Below are 13,674 nucleotides of genomic sequence, written 5' to 3'. Positions count from 1 at the left end.
TATGTAAAATTGTTCTTCAGAAAAACAGAAAAGATGTCCACAACTAATGACTGCCTTGTGTTGATCTTTTCTACATCTCAGCACAGAAAACTTCATGCAGTTGGCTGTAAAGCATTCTCTTCACAGTTTCACAGCTGAGTGAGAATAGTCCTGCCTACAGATAAGGATGATTCTATACAAAGGAATTATAATACTGAATTAACTCAGTAATATATCTACTGAACACATCAGAGGAAGGTTCAAGTATCTCATTTAAGATAAAGCCAAAGTTTGAATGCCTTTCAGAGATTAGCTTAAAATAGAAAGTCATACCTGACCACCAAAATTTTGAGATAAGAATATGTGTTATCATTCATCATAATTTTATCTAGTACTAGTTCTCTTCTACTTTCTTTATAAGAATGAAATATTTGCTTTATACTGTATTTCATCTCACAGGATGAAAGACAGCAGTTCCCACGTCACTGTGAGTTTTTAGATATTGCAACGCTGACCCCATCTGTTCTGTAGAGCTGCTTCTCCTCAGGCATCAGCATTGAAACAAATGGTACACATTGGTTAATTCAACAGATCCAAGACTCGCTTAAATACTGTAAATCCTTCTCCTACTGGGAAGAGAGTTCAAAACACAGAATTTCTTATGACTGTTTTCTTGAGAGGAACCATAACAGGCAAAAATCATGCTTGCACTAATAGCGAGAAGCATAACAAATAGGTGTTAATCCAAATTTTGATTACTATTACTAGATAGCCTCCAAGGATCTAGGAAAGCACTGTAGGGAAAAGGGAGTTTTTAATGGGACTTTGAACAACATGATACAGTGAAAGATGCCCCTGGTCATGGCAGGCAGGTTGGACTAGATGATCTTGGTCCCTTCCAACCCAAATAATTGTATGTTTCAATGATATTTCAGTTGTCTTCAAGCAAAAAACACTCACCATCCACCCCAGTGAAACCCTCAGCACCCTATGGATGTTTGCAGAGTTTCTCATCTTGTTGCTAAACACACATGGGAAGCAGCATTGCTGCCTCAGTTTTTCAGTTCCTGATTTTAGGCTGGGATTAGGACTCCCAGTCGCATGCATCTTTGAGATCCGATGGGAGTTTTTAGCTGTATGCCAAAACAAAACACTAGCACTAACCTGACTTCCCCGTGGATAGCAACAGAAAGAACAGATGGTAGGCTGGAATTTATTTAATATCACCAGAGCCACAAAATATGAGAGATTCCTTTAAAACTACTACTCTTCAAAATGCCCTGAAAACTTACTTGTTTTCTGAATCCTAGCATTCAGAACGTTAACTTTAAGACCTATTTATGATGACCAGGCAACCCACTGAAACATTTTTCATATTTCTGTAACTGATTCACTTATTAAAACCAATTGCATGTGTTGTGTGCGTTTTTATAAGCCTCTTTTCCCTTTTCAGAATAATAGTTCTGCTTTTTATAGAATAATCAGCACTTTTACAGCATTGTGAACAGATGAGATGACCAGTATCTGGAAAATAAGTGATTCGGCAGTTAGACATAAAAATGCTTTAGTTCTTGATAGATAATTACATTTTTGTACGGCACTTGATTCTTTCTTGATAAGTCTCATTCAGACTTCCAGTAATAGTCCTTGGCTGCCCTTATCAGTGGTGCACGGTGTGAACAATCTTGCAATGGATTTCTGACAAACAAGCTGTCCTAACCACGACAGTGGAAATCAGGAGCAGACATCCCCTGAGGATATGTTTTTCCTCTTCTTTTACAGGGAAAAAAAGCAAAGCCTTTCCTCCCGTGTCCACAGAATATCAGCAAACTAGGCTTTTTTGTTCGTATATGCTTTGAATGAAAGACCAGGTTTAGGAACCAACTTAAAAAATAAAAAAGTAAATTCTCACTCCCTTCAAGAGTGTTCATTGCCTATTGCAGTACTCATGCTAATGGCCTTATAATTCTACTGAGATTTGTTAAAGATATTTAGTTCTGGTATTCTGGATTATTTTACAGATAAATTTAAAAAAGCTTCAGAATCTCCCATTCGATTAATAAAAAAGTAAATAGCAGACTAGCAAGGTGTTGTGTTTTTACAGGTTTTTTTGGACTGCCACTATTCCTAGGCAAACAAAACTTCTAGGTAAGTATCTACTTTAACTACTGACCTGTAATTCTGCAACCATAGCTGTCTAGCTAACAGTGATACAGCTCCACTGACAAGGCTGTCAGCAGTTCTTTTGCCCAGGCAAAATTAATTAAGATGAACTTACAGTCAATTTCTTTGCAGTTTTCTAAATTAACTTCTGTCTGAGCAAAGACTAATACTAATAACAATACATAGAAATAAGACTATATTCAAGCAAAATGGATAGTTCTTAAGTTTGTATTTAACAGATTAATATAAATTTATGTTTAGTCACTGACAGCATTTCAGGAAAAAGTAGTGAAACTAAATTGGATACTTACAGGGGGTCTATAGGAAAGATGGGAACAAACTTTTTAGCAGAGCCTGTTGCAAAAGGACAAGAGTTAATGGTTTTAAACTAAAAGAGGGTAGATGTAGACTAGAAATTAGGAAAAATTTGTTTACAATAAGGATGGTGAAACATTGCAGAAGTTGCCCAGAGACGTGGTAAAAGTCCCATACCTGGAAACATTCAAGGTCAGGTTGGTCGGGGCTCTGAGCAACCTGCTGTATGTGAAAATGTCCCTGCTCACTACAGGAGATTGGATTAGATGATCTCTAACGATCCCTTCCGAACAGAACCATTCTATGAGTCTGTGAATGCTGAATCATAATAAGCAATTCTGGGACATGAGTATCATTTGAGTACAGAACTCTCTGCCTGTTATAGAATTTTAAATGATCTCCAGATTTTGGGATGACAATGTGCCTGCTTTGACCCTTCCACAATGATAAGTGCTGGAGTGATTTGATGGAGCCATGAAAACCAGTGCAAATGAACAAAATCAAGTGGAAGACAACAATTAAACATAACCACACACAGTCACAGATATGAAATCAGATCTTTTTTTAACAGCTGCTGTGTAGGTGGGAGTATTTGTTTTAAAGGAGAACGACTACAAAGAATATAAGTAAGTTCTCCTCAGAAAGAGTAGGTACAGTTATGTAATCCATATTGTTACATGTTTATAGTCTGGAGGCTACCATGACTTGAAAATGCTCAAGAAGTAACACTTAAGTAGAGAAACACTGTAAGATTCCTGGTAAGAAGTCAGTAAATCATAGCAGCAGAAGCTGAATATTGATGATGAAAGATGTACAAGGAGGAAAACAAAACTTTCAAAGGAGGAAAAAGGATCAGTTACAGATAATTTTTTTATCTTCTGCATGCTTGAGCCATCATCCTACAAGACTGTGAAAGAACTTCATTAAAGCTGCACTTCAGCCAGTTCACAGATGAGTACACTTCAGATTGATTTTTTTAATAACAAAAAGATTTTGAAAACCTTAAACTGCTTAACATTAATCAAACAAAATAAGAGTCAGATTCTGAGACAGAACATCTACATTCACCAGGTAACTAGAAATATTCAGATGCTTCTTGGCTTCTACTATTAAAATACTTTGAGGGTAACACTAAAAGGAAGGAACCTGAAAAAAGTCCTCTAACAACTGCAGTAAATTATTCTCTTTCTACAACTCCAAACATAAAGCTAGAAGCCTCAACTTCGAGCTTTCTTGTTTTGTGTGGGCGTAACTTCTCCTTGCTCAAAATATTAGAGGAATACAGGAAACTACATTGTCAATGCTCCTGAATAAGAGTTGATACCTATGTAAATTAACCTTCTGCTATTTGGTCCAAATGATGAGACTAGGAATATAAAATTCTTCATGAAATTAAGAATTCTGAACAGTTTTTATCATGGCTTCTCTTAACATTTCATTTGGTCTCAGCATCTCAAAGAAATATTTACATTTCAAAGATTATAAGAATCACTTTATACAGAAGAACAACTTACCCACAATAACAAATCCATCTGCTTCTCTCTCTGGCACTGTAACCTTCTTTGAATCTTGACTTTTTCGGAAGAAGCTGAACATAGCCTCTGGTTTTGTTTTTTTCTTCTAAGTTGTTATCTAAAATGAAGACAAAACAGGTTAAATAAATATAGCAGAATTTACTGTAAGAAGTTCACACCATGCCAAAGGCCATATACAGAATATTACAGTTTAACCTTTACTACCAGATTTGAGATATCAGGCATATGCATGTTAGATCAACTTCTTGATGTAGGAATTCAGTTAAATAGGCAAAAAGAGAGTCAAGTATAAAAGGCTTTTCTATAAAGTTATGAATGGAGTAGAACCATTAAAAGTGGGATAAAAACATTAACTGCACAGGATTATGCTCAGTATCTTGTCTCTCAATACTGGAAAATTACATAGAAGCCATTCTGAATTGCTTAAGAAGAATATTAAAAACCCCACGAGCATCACCCAAGATGGGCAGATACAACATTAAGTCCTATGAACCACCATGGATACATCACGAAACATTCTTCTAAGCAAATTCTGTAATTATTCTGAACTTTAATATGTAGACTCAAGGAAGTTTCTCTTCTTCCAAGGGAAGACATAAGAAAAGCTTTATAAGGAAGCACGACCTCTTTTTTAGTTTCTACCTAAATGGCACCACTGAACTCAGCAACTGTCAGTCTCTCCAGCCTCCTCCTGCAACAGCAGCACTGTCTGTAGTGCTGGGACAACAAGAAAATGCAAGAGCCACCACAGCAGAAGTCACCCCTTGGGGGTGTGCTCGCCTCCTGTCCCTGAGGGCTGAATTCGGACCACTGGACAACACCAACCTATAGCTGGTGGTCTGGTTGAAACATGCTGTGTGCCAAACCCAGAGAGAAAGTTTTAAAGAATGGTTCATGAAGCTCTTTGCTACTAAAATACCAATATAAAGTTGGGAAAAGTGGAATAATGTAATTTCAAATTTGAAGTAGAGTTTGAGGAGCAAAATCTTGATTTACTTTGCAGACACCAACACTTAAAGGGCCTGACAAACTGGTAACAACATCTAATCTTCACCTGCAATAGAGAAAAGGAGCCCAGTCTAAAGAAAACAGGTGACAGTGCCAAGTTTCAATAATGTTATTTCACCCAAAATTTAACAAAGAAGAATTTTTACAAGGTGGGAAAGACATAAGAGTGCTACCATCTAGGGGCTGGATTAAAAAAAAAAAAAAAGACAGATAAAAAACCTTGATTATTTGCTGAAATTCCTCGCTTCCAACACAAATATTCATGGTGCCATAAGCAAGACTTTTTTGCCTTTGCCAATGTCCTGTAGCAATTAACTGCACAATCAGCATGGACCATTCAGCAGATACAAACTGCCTCACACTCTGTTGGTACAAGCAATAGACAACACTTCCATACTTCAGATCACAGAAAGTCCTATATGAAGTGTAAGCACAGGCTTTCAGCAATGGTATATAAATAGAACATGGCAAAAGCAGCAATGACTCAAACTGTGGCCTGATACCTGAGACTTAAAAGACTGAATATCCCACAGGCTGGCCAGCTACTGCCTGCTTATGCTGAGGCAGTGCACTTTCTAGCAACCACATGAACTACACTAGAGTACACAAGAACAGAACAAACCATCCAGCCCTAGGTATGCAGTAATTTAAAAATAAAAAAATAGTTACTTATCTGCACTTTATCCCTTTTTGCTTGTTCTCCTACCTTACCACATGAAATACTGCTATTTCCAGTTCTGAGCAGATTACACAGTAGAAACTCCTAATTACCTCATTTATTCATTACCTTCCCCCACACCCAGGCTCAACACATGGCGCCAGCAGCATATTCCTTTTTCAGCCCTCAGGGAATAAGTCTTCTCCTGCTACCAATTAGAGTTGTCAGTCCCATAGCTCAAGTGGTAAAAACCTGTGCTGTAATGCTCAAGAGTCAGGTTTCTGCTTCGATGATGTATGAAGGAGAGGCAGTTGTGGAACAGTTTAAAATGCAATTTTACCTTCATCCTAAGTGTACAACAAGAAGAAGCAAAACCAACTCGATGCGTAAAATCTTACAGATAGCTTTGGTAAAGGGCCAGATTCCAGTCAGCCACTACAGGAGCCAGAGCTGCAGTTGCTCCAATCACAATTTCTTTTATCTTCAAGTTCCACATTACTGTACAGTTTTCAGCTCTGTTGCATAGTGTTCCCCTTCCCTTCTTTCTTGCACAAAAAAAAAGCATCTTAATCAGTATATACGTGGCACAAAAGAGTTGTATAAGAAACCATGCATTAGTTGTCTTTTAAACCTTGCATATTTAATATATCTAAATGTTACTGCTTAAAGGGCATCAGACCTTTCAATTCAGAGTAAATTAACAATCAATACAATTTGATCTGGACAAATTAAAGTTACAAGAGCTTTCACATACTAGATCTTTTCCTTTAATTGACAGAAGGCAGCCTGAGCATCCCAATTTTTTTCTAAAACCCACAAAATTAATCTTATTTACATACATGAGGCTTGATCTTTACTCCATAGTTTTGTTTCTGAAGTAACTTTAACTAATTTCATTGCCAACAGCCTTTCTCAAACTGAAAACAAAACCAAACAAATCCCATGCATCCTTCTGCTTGAAACAGAAAAACAAGCAAAGCAAACAAAAGTAACCCCAAAGCTCAGGCTTCAAGTTCTTATGCTGTTAAAACCACTGGTTCAGCAGGAAGAAAATACCATATGTTGTATTTAGTGATGGTGAACATTGGGGAGGTAGTAAGGAATCCATGCCAGGAAATCACCGTAACATGGTTAGTGAAACCATTTCCTTCTCTGGGCATTCACCACTGAGAAACAAAACTTGTGCTTGTAGATCTTGGATCTGCGTAACCAATGCGAAGGAGGGAGCTCACCAGCTACTCCCTGCAGTATTTCAGTACCTTTGCTGAAGACAATATTAAGTTAAAATTATGTACCAAAGAATGACTAAAAAAATAGGACAAGGGACACAGAAACAAAAAGTAGAGCTCTATGCAGTATGGTAAAGGAAAAGATGTAGAGAGGCAATGCTGGGACATTTGTGATATCTGGTCTGTCAAGCATTTTATCAACTGTGGAACTTCAAAAGTAAACATAAATCTCTCCAGCAACAGGAAATGCAACCATTACATTTCTGGAATTACATGTTAAAAACAGAACAAAGCCCCTGTCCAACAAAGAAACACAGAGTTGAATGGAAACACTCGTGCTCTTGAAGATAAGAACACAGTTTAAGCACTTGCAGAGTCAGACTGGAGTTTTACTACTTGTAGATAAGATGAGGTTTCAGTTAATGAAAGCTGAGAACAACCGGTTTCTGCACAAGTTTCATTCCAGAGTAAAAATTAAATTTGAAGTCTGTGGACCAGGATGCATGGTCAGACAGACTAGAGAAAAAAGCACTTAGTTGTGGTTGTGGTTTTTTTTAAAGCTGTCAGCACAAAATCACAGAAAATACACCAGCCATTCAGAGATAGTACCATGTTCCTGCAGTAATTTCTCCTATATAGCACAGCACTTTTCCCTTCCAGATGGGATTAATTTTATTTCTATAGGAGACTTGAAATTGAATTCACTGCCTAAAGATAAAAATCTCCCTTGGTAGGAATATGCAATTCCCCTCTCCTCATGTTTCCCCCTCACCAAAAAGTGAACACAATTTTTTTTCTCTCCAATCTCAATTGCTGGTAGTTAAGAATAATGCTTTTGGCACCACTGCAGTCATTAGCAAGTAATAAACTGCAAACTATAGCAGTTCTGTGAGGCTGCAAAAAATAATTTCATTTTCTGTGAAGGTCTGAGAGCACAGGTGGGATTGGACAATGATGAGTTACAGAGCTGCACAAAGGGGTTAATTTATTCCTCCTGCATTTTGTCAGTCTCCTTTGACAAGAGCCATGGGTGACCTTTGAGCCAAACCAATACGTTACATCAAATAAAATTTTTCTGTACTATGAAGATCCTTGCATATTTAGCATTACTTTTCAGAGTTTTCTTGCATGTGAAGGAGGAGAATGGTAATTTAATATTAAAAACACCAAAGATGCAGACTAAGATAAAAAGAGCCCAGGAATACAGCAAAGCAGAATTGCAGTGGAACTGCCGGTAATTACATAAATTATCAAATGAGGTCAGAAGAAGATAAAAACCTGACCTTAAAGAACCAGAATAGTAGTTTAAGCAACATTACCTATGAAAGGAGAAAACAGCATCAGAGAAAATCTCTCTTTCACGTTAACATATTCCGTGATTCACCAATAAAATAGCAAGATGTTAACAGCCCTGTACAGCCCTGCTTATGACATGAAAACAACCCACTTAAGAGTCAAGAAAATGCAGCTGAAAATATTTCCCTGTGACACCAAAAGAGCAGTTTAAAAGCTTTTGGCCTAGTGTAAGAAAAAAAATTACAATTTGTTTTATTTGGCATTAACATTAGTGATATTCCCTTAGATCGTGTTTCTTGAAAGCAGAAGAAAGGAAGTGCCAAGAGAAACACAAATACATAAAAAAGAATATACACATAACAAAACCCTAACTAAGCCTTTTTTACTTACATAAAATGTGAATATTTATTTTTAAAGTTTTCATTAAATTTAAGTGAAGCAGAAAAGGCAAATTACCATACTATAAAACCACTCGAGGATTCTGAATCATAAAAAAGCAACAACAACCAAGTCAGACATTAAAAGCATAAGTGACAAAGACTAAGTCAGGAGTGAAGAAACAGTACTCAAACCAATGTCAACATTCAAAACCCTTAAGATAAAAGATGCTAAAACAAAGACAGGTGTTTATTAGATACTCAACAGGTTGAAACCTTCTTTCCCTGCAAACTGTTCTGGTTTTAACTGAAACCCTTAAAGAGCAGCTAAGCTTGAAACAAGACATATATCTGTAAGAACTTATACAAAGTGTTTTTCTAACAGCTAATTCTTCAAAGGTGGCAGACAAATAGTCCTAGAAGAGTCACTTTGCAGCATGGACAGTGAGGACACGAGTCCTAGCTACACCCAGTCGAAGATATAACCCCATAGCACTCTCCTTCCTGACAACATGCTGGTTCTGCACAGATGCTGGGGGCAGCTTTGCTTCTTTGGCAAGCTCATTCAGCTTGCTGAGCCATCACATTAACCCAGCCAGTTAACAAAACTGCTTTGTGCTGGTTAGCAACCTAAACTACCCCACAGCTGGTTAGAAGAGACAAGCAACACAGTGTTGGGATCACCCTTTTAGGCAGAAGTAGAGTTAGATTTCCTTAAGTATTTCCTGAAACACAAGTCCTGGAAACAGAAAGAAAATCATAAAATGGCTGAGGTTGGAAGAGACCTCCAGAGGCCATTTCATCTAACCTCCTGCTTAAGCAAGGGCCCCTAGAGCTGGTTGCCTAGGACCAGGTCCAGGCAACTTTTGCATGTCTCCAAGGATGGGAGACTCCACAGCCTCCCCAGGCATCCTGTGCCAGTGCTTGGTCACTCTTACAGTAAAAAAAAAAAAAAAAAAGGCATTTCCTGATGAAACCTACTGTGTTTCAGTTTGTGGCCAGTGCTTCTGGTCCTGTCACTGGGCACCACTGAAATCCTCCCGTATCCTCCAGTAAGTCCACATCTCTCTCGCACCTGGGACTTGGACCCCGCACTTCAGGTGCAGCCTCAACTGGTGCCAAGCAAAATGGGAAGGATCATCTGCCTCGACCTGTTGGCAACACTACATCTAATGCAGCCCAGGAGACCATCAGCCACCTTTACTGTCAGGGCAATGGAAACTCACCTCTCCACACAAGGGACAGCTGGCGAGAACACAGGGGAAAAGGCAAGACACGTCGTGAAAGCCCCATGTCCGGGGGCCAGCTGCAGGTGAGGCTGCAGCAACACTGAGCACAGGGGGGCAGTCCCCTCTTTTGGGGAACACCGGCGGGTGAGGCCGCGTTCGAGGCACCCAGCCCGGGGTGCAGTCTGCCCTCTGGGGAGCCTGCTGCCAGCCCGCGGCCCCGGCGCCCTGCCGCAGGGCTGCCCTCCAGCCGCTCCTCGCCCAGTTCAAACTGGGATCTGCGGAAACGCGCGGGTATCGCGGCCGTTAACAGGCAACGTTCCGAGTACCAACTACGACCGGTGAAACAAGCGAGGGTTAAGAGGCCGGTAACGGGAGTATTTGGCTTGGGCAGCGGTGACCGGGGCAGAGCCAGCGCCTCAAGGGAGAAGGGAAACGGCCCCCAGGGGAGGGAACGTGTGGGGTTACTTCAGAGCAAAGGGTTAAATGACAGGACGGGGCTGGAAGGGGTGGGCCAGGCCGCGGCGGGGATGGCTGAGCCGGGTCCCCCGGCTTCCCCGGGGCTCGGCCCTCCCCGCCGGCCTCCCCGCCGCGGCGACCCCCGCCCCGCTGCCCCCCCCGGGCTGGGCCGGGCTGGGCCGGGCCCGCCGCCGCCGCCGCCACTCACCCGCCGCCGCCGCCGCTTCCGGGCCGCGTCCGGCGCAGGAAGTCCCGCCCGGCCTCTCCCCCTCCCCGCGTCGCCAGGGAGAACCGCGCTCCTCCCTCCGCCGAGCGCGGGAAGCCGCGCCGCCATGGAGGACGTCCTGGAGCTGCCGCGGCGGCGCATCGCCACCGCCCACCTGGCGCAGAACATCGGGCAGCCCGTCTGCTTCGTGGGCCGCCTCGAGAAGGTCCGTGACCGGCCCTGCCCCGGCTGCTGCCGCCTGGGCCGCGGGGGGAGGCGGCAGCCGCTGCGCTCCGGGGTAGGGCCGGGCCCGCGGTGCGGGGTGGGCTGGGCAGGCCCGGGGGCGGCAGGGGCGGCCCGGCCGGGGGCGGCAGGGGGCTCCAGCCCGGGCGGGGCGGGGGGCGGCAGCCTGAGGGACGGGTCTGTCGGGGCAGGGCCCGGCAGCGGCGGCCGCCCCGCGTTCAGCTGCCTCCTGGTCACGCAGGCCTGATGTCTTCTGTAGATCCATCCCAGTGGCAAGCTTTTCGTGCTTTCGGATGGAGAAGGAAAACATACGACTGTGGAGCTGAGCGAGCCTGTAAGTTAAGGAATACTTTGTGGATCCCGGAGGTTTTGTCCTTTCTGAAACCTGAACCTGCGCATGCTTTGCGTGTATTAAGTTTTTGGTCAGGAAAAAAAAAATCTCTTCTTTTTCTTCCTTTTGGACTTGTTTCCTTGCCTCTGCTTTTTGCGTCTTCCAGCTAACACGCAGTCTTTGTGTGAATGAACTGCTTTGATCTTGATCAGTTTTCAGCTGGTGTTAAGAGAGAATTCATTACTCAGCAGACACATCCCTGTTTGGCTACTTTGTCTTGGCTCTGTTTGTTGTTTACAGTGTAATATATTTCAGTATATGTATTCGTTCCGTTTCCTTTCACGTTTTCCTCCCTTGCTGTATTGCCTTTGTGTGCCTAACAAAGTATTTGGTGAAGATAATCCAAAAAACCCCAAAATACTGTATTTCCAAGAGTCCTTTGGGTTGACATTTCTCTAAATGCTTAGAACACTTTCATAGCATTCCAATAAATGTCATAGTTAGCTTGAACATTTTTCCTTAAAAAATAATTCTATCAATTAATGCTGGTGTGTGCAGAAAAAACGTCAGGTTCATCTCTCCATTTGCCTGATGTAAATGGAAGAACTTTGATAGATTAGATTTGATAGATTTAGATTTGATAATGAAAATACTTTCTGTCCTTTCCCTCCTTTGTGTGTGTGTAGTTCGTCCTTTCAACAGAGAAAGCCAAAATTATGGGCAGGGATGGAAATCTATTGCTGTGTTCCAGGAAACTTGTTATGAAATTAAAGGTCAGAGTTAGATGTGGAAGAACATTACTGAGACAGTACTGCACTCTTAAAATTAGTATCTTAAAAAAGAAAGAAGGCGTGTCAAGGTGTATGATTTGGGACTAGTAATAATAAAATTTTAGCCTCTTTATTTCCCCTTGTTCAACCAAGGGGAAATTGTTACTGTCAGTGTCTTTGAACACTTACTGACAGATTACTGAAGAAATAATTTCTGATTGTACCTCCTGAATCTGGAATACTTGAACTGCTCTCTGGCATGTGTGATACCTCCTCCTTAGCTTCTAGAGAGTTCTACAGTTTATTCAGGTTTGAATGTGGTACATAAAAATCTGGATTCTTCTGCTCACTGTATTCTAGATAAGCTTCTGTTCAGTGATTAAATTACACTGTTTTATACACTTATAAAGTGGTATCTTCTCTCTAGTGCTTCTTCATATTTGTGTCAGTACTGAATGGGCTGTTACAAATACAAGTGTCTCTGCTTTTGTGGGGTGTTTTGGGGAGAGGGACAGTGGTGTTCAGAAGTACTTTATTGTTTGACAGGGAACAGCACCTGTGGTCATGAACAAACCGTCAGTTGTGGAGAGTTCCTGGTGTAAGTGCTATGCAGTTAATATAGCAGTTAATTTAGTGATGCTAATTTCATGTTTGGTTTGTTTTCTAGTTAGATGAAGAGATCTCAGGAGTTCTTGAAGTAGTGGGAAGAGTAACAAATCAGGCAACCATCATGTGCGTGTCGTATGTCCAGTTCAGAGAAGATAAAAGTCAATTTGGTAAGTAAGAATATACATTATGACAAATCCATTTTGTATTCTTAAGTCTTCTTCAATACGTAAGAAGGGAAAGCTGCCTGACTGAATAGCTTTTCTTATAGACAAAGTCTTTCCTTAAGCTTCCACATAGGGAGTAGAATGTAGAAAAGGAGAGTGTCATGGGAAAAACTGTACAAAATACACTTACTACAGTCAAACTGTAGGGACTGACTCAAAGCTGGAGCCAGTCTAGGTCATGGTTTGAATCTCCCACTCCCAGCCACGTGGTTCTTGCCTTGCACTGGATCCTGTGGGATTGTGCACCTAGCAGGCCTAAAAATAACGCTCCAGAAAGCAAGCAGTCAAGCTGCCTTGGGAAAACTGGGGAGGATGAAGGGAAATGGAAATGCTCAGCTATACTGCTTGAAATTAAGCAGTGCTTTAATGCTGCCATTTGCTTGTGAGCAATTTAGCTTACGCATAATAACCATTTTCTTTGTCCTCTTTCAGATCTGGAACTCTACAATGAAGCACTAAAAATTATTCATGAATTCCCTGACTATTTCCCGTTTGGTAGTGGGAGGAGCAATTGATTTTTCTTAGCATATATTTAGAGGTCCAGAGGGGACAGCAGTACTGGAGCTTTCTTGCCTGACAGCATGGTAACAGTTGCATTTATTTCCAACAAATATACTGAAAATATGCTGTTCTGTGTGCCATGTATGGCCAGTGAAGAGTGCTTTGAAAATTAATTTATGCAGCAAGAACAATTCTGTGGGTATCTCACTGTCTGTATATATTTAACCCTTTTGCAGGATTGGACTTGCTAGAGACTGAAGTTTTGTAGGCATCTCTTTGTTATTGGTGGTAGAGGTTCTAGAATACTTAACATCAGACATGTATGCAAACCATTTGGTGGGGTTTTAATGTAAAGATTTTGTATTATTTCATTTGCTTTGATATAAATTTATTGAACATGGGGGAGTGTATTTTGCATCTTGAAAATCCTCTCCTCTGATAAAAAAGATCTGACTTCATGTAACTGTGTCAGTATTACATGTTAAGAGTGGTGTTTTCAGTGATCCATGGTGAGTCTGGGAGTCTTAATTAAAGTACCGGGATTGA

The 13,674-nt window shown here is 41.2% G+C and overlaps 2 protein-coding genes across 5 annotated transcripts in view; one reads left to right on the top strand and one right to left on the bottom strand.

Annotated features, from left to right (window-relative positions):
- Window positions 1-10,495, bottom strand: part of UMAD1 (UBAP1-MVB12-associated (UMA) domain containing 1) — an 82,094-nt gene extending 71,599 nt beyond the window's left edge. The window contains exons 1-3 of one of the 4 annotated variants that reach the window (XM_051609403.1): window positions 9,787-10,427; window positions 6,057-6,199; window positions 3,972-4,089 (exon numbers count right to left, since the gene is read on the bottom strand). In XM_051609403.1, coding sequence (XP_051465363.1) covers window positions 3,972-4,053 — 82 coding nt within the window. In that variant the 5' untranslated portion in view covers window positions 4,054-4,089; window positions 6,057-6,199; window positions 9,787-10,427. Of the gene's footprint in view, window positions 1-3,971; window positions 4,090-5,219; window positions 5,312-6,056; window positions 6,200-9,786; window positions 10,428-10,453 lie in introns of those variants that run through there. The other 3 variants (XM_051609401.1, XM_051609400.1, XM_051609404.1) reach the window with 3 other exon arrangements.
- Window positions 10,496-10,508: 13 nt separating this feature from the next.
- Window positions 10,509-13,674, top strand: RPA3 (replication protein A3). The gene is made up of 4 exons (XM_051609406.1): window positions 10,509-10,676; window positions 10,953-11,027; window positions 12,462-12,570; window positions 13,060-13,674. Exons 1-4 carry the CDS (start codon window positions 10,578-10,580, stop codon window positions 13,140-13,142), a joined length of 366 nt encoding a protein of 121 aa, XP_051465366.1. The 5' UTR covers window positions 10,509-10,577; the 3' UTR covers window positions 13,143-13,674.

This window comes from Apus apus, chromosome 2 (genome assembly GCF_020740795.1).
Source record: "Apus apus isolate bApuApu2 chromosome 2, bApuApu2.pri.cur, whole genome shotgun sequence".
Lineage (NCBI taxonomy): Eukaryota > Metazoa > Chordata > Aves > Apodiformes > Apodidae > Apus > Apus apus.
Note: the sequence above shows the minus strand (reverse complement) of the source record. Positions and strands in the feature narration are given on the sequence as shown.

Coding starts and splice junctions, on each gene's coding strand:
- RPA3 (XM_051609406.1), top strand. CDS start 10,578: ATGGAGGACGTCCTGGAGCTGCCGCGGCGGCGCATCGCCACCGCCCAC. Junction 10,677..10,952: donor TCGTGGGCCGCCTCGAGAAG/GTCCGTGACCGG, acceptor TGTCTTCTGTAG/ATCCATCCCAGTGGCAAGCT. Junction 11,028..12,461: donor CTGTGGAGCTGAGCGAGCCT/GTAAGTTAAGGA, acceptor TTTGTTTTCTAG/TTAGATGAAGAGATCTCAGG.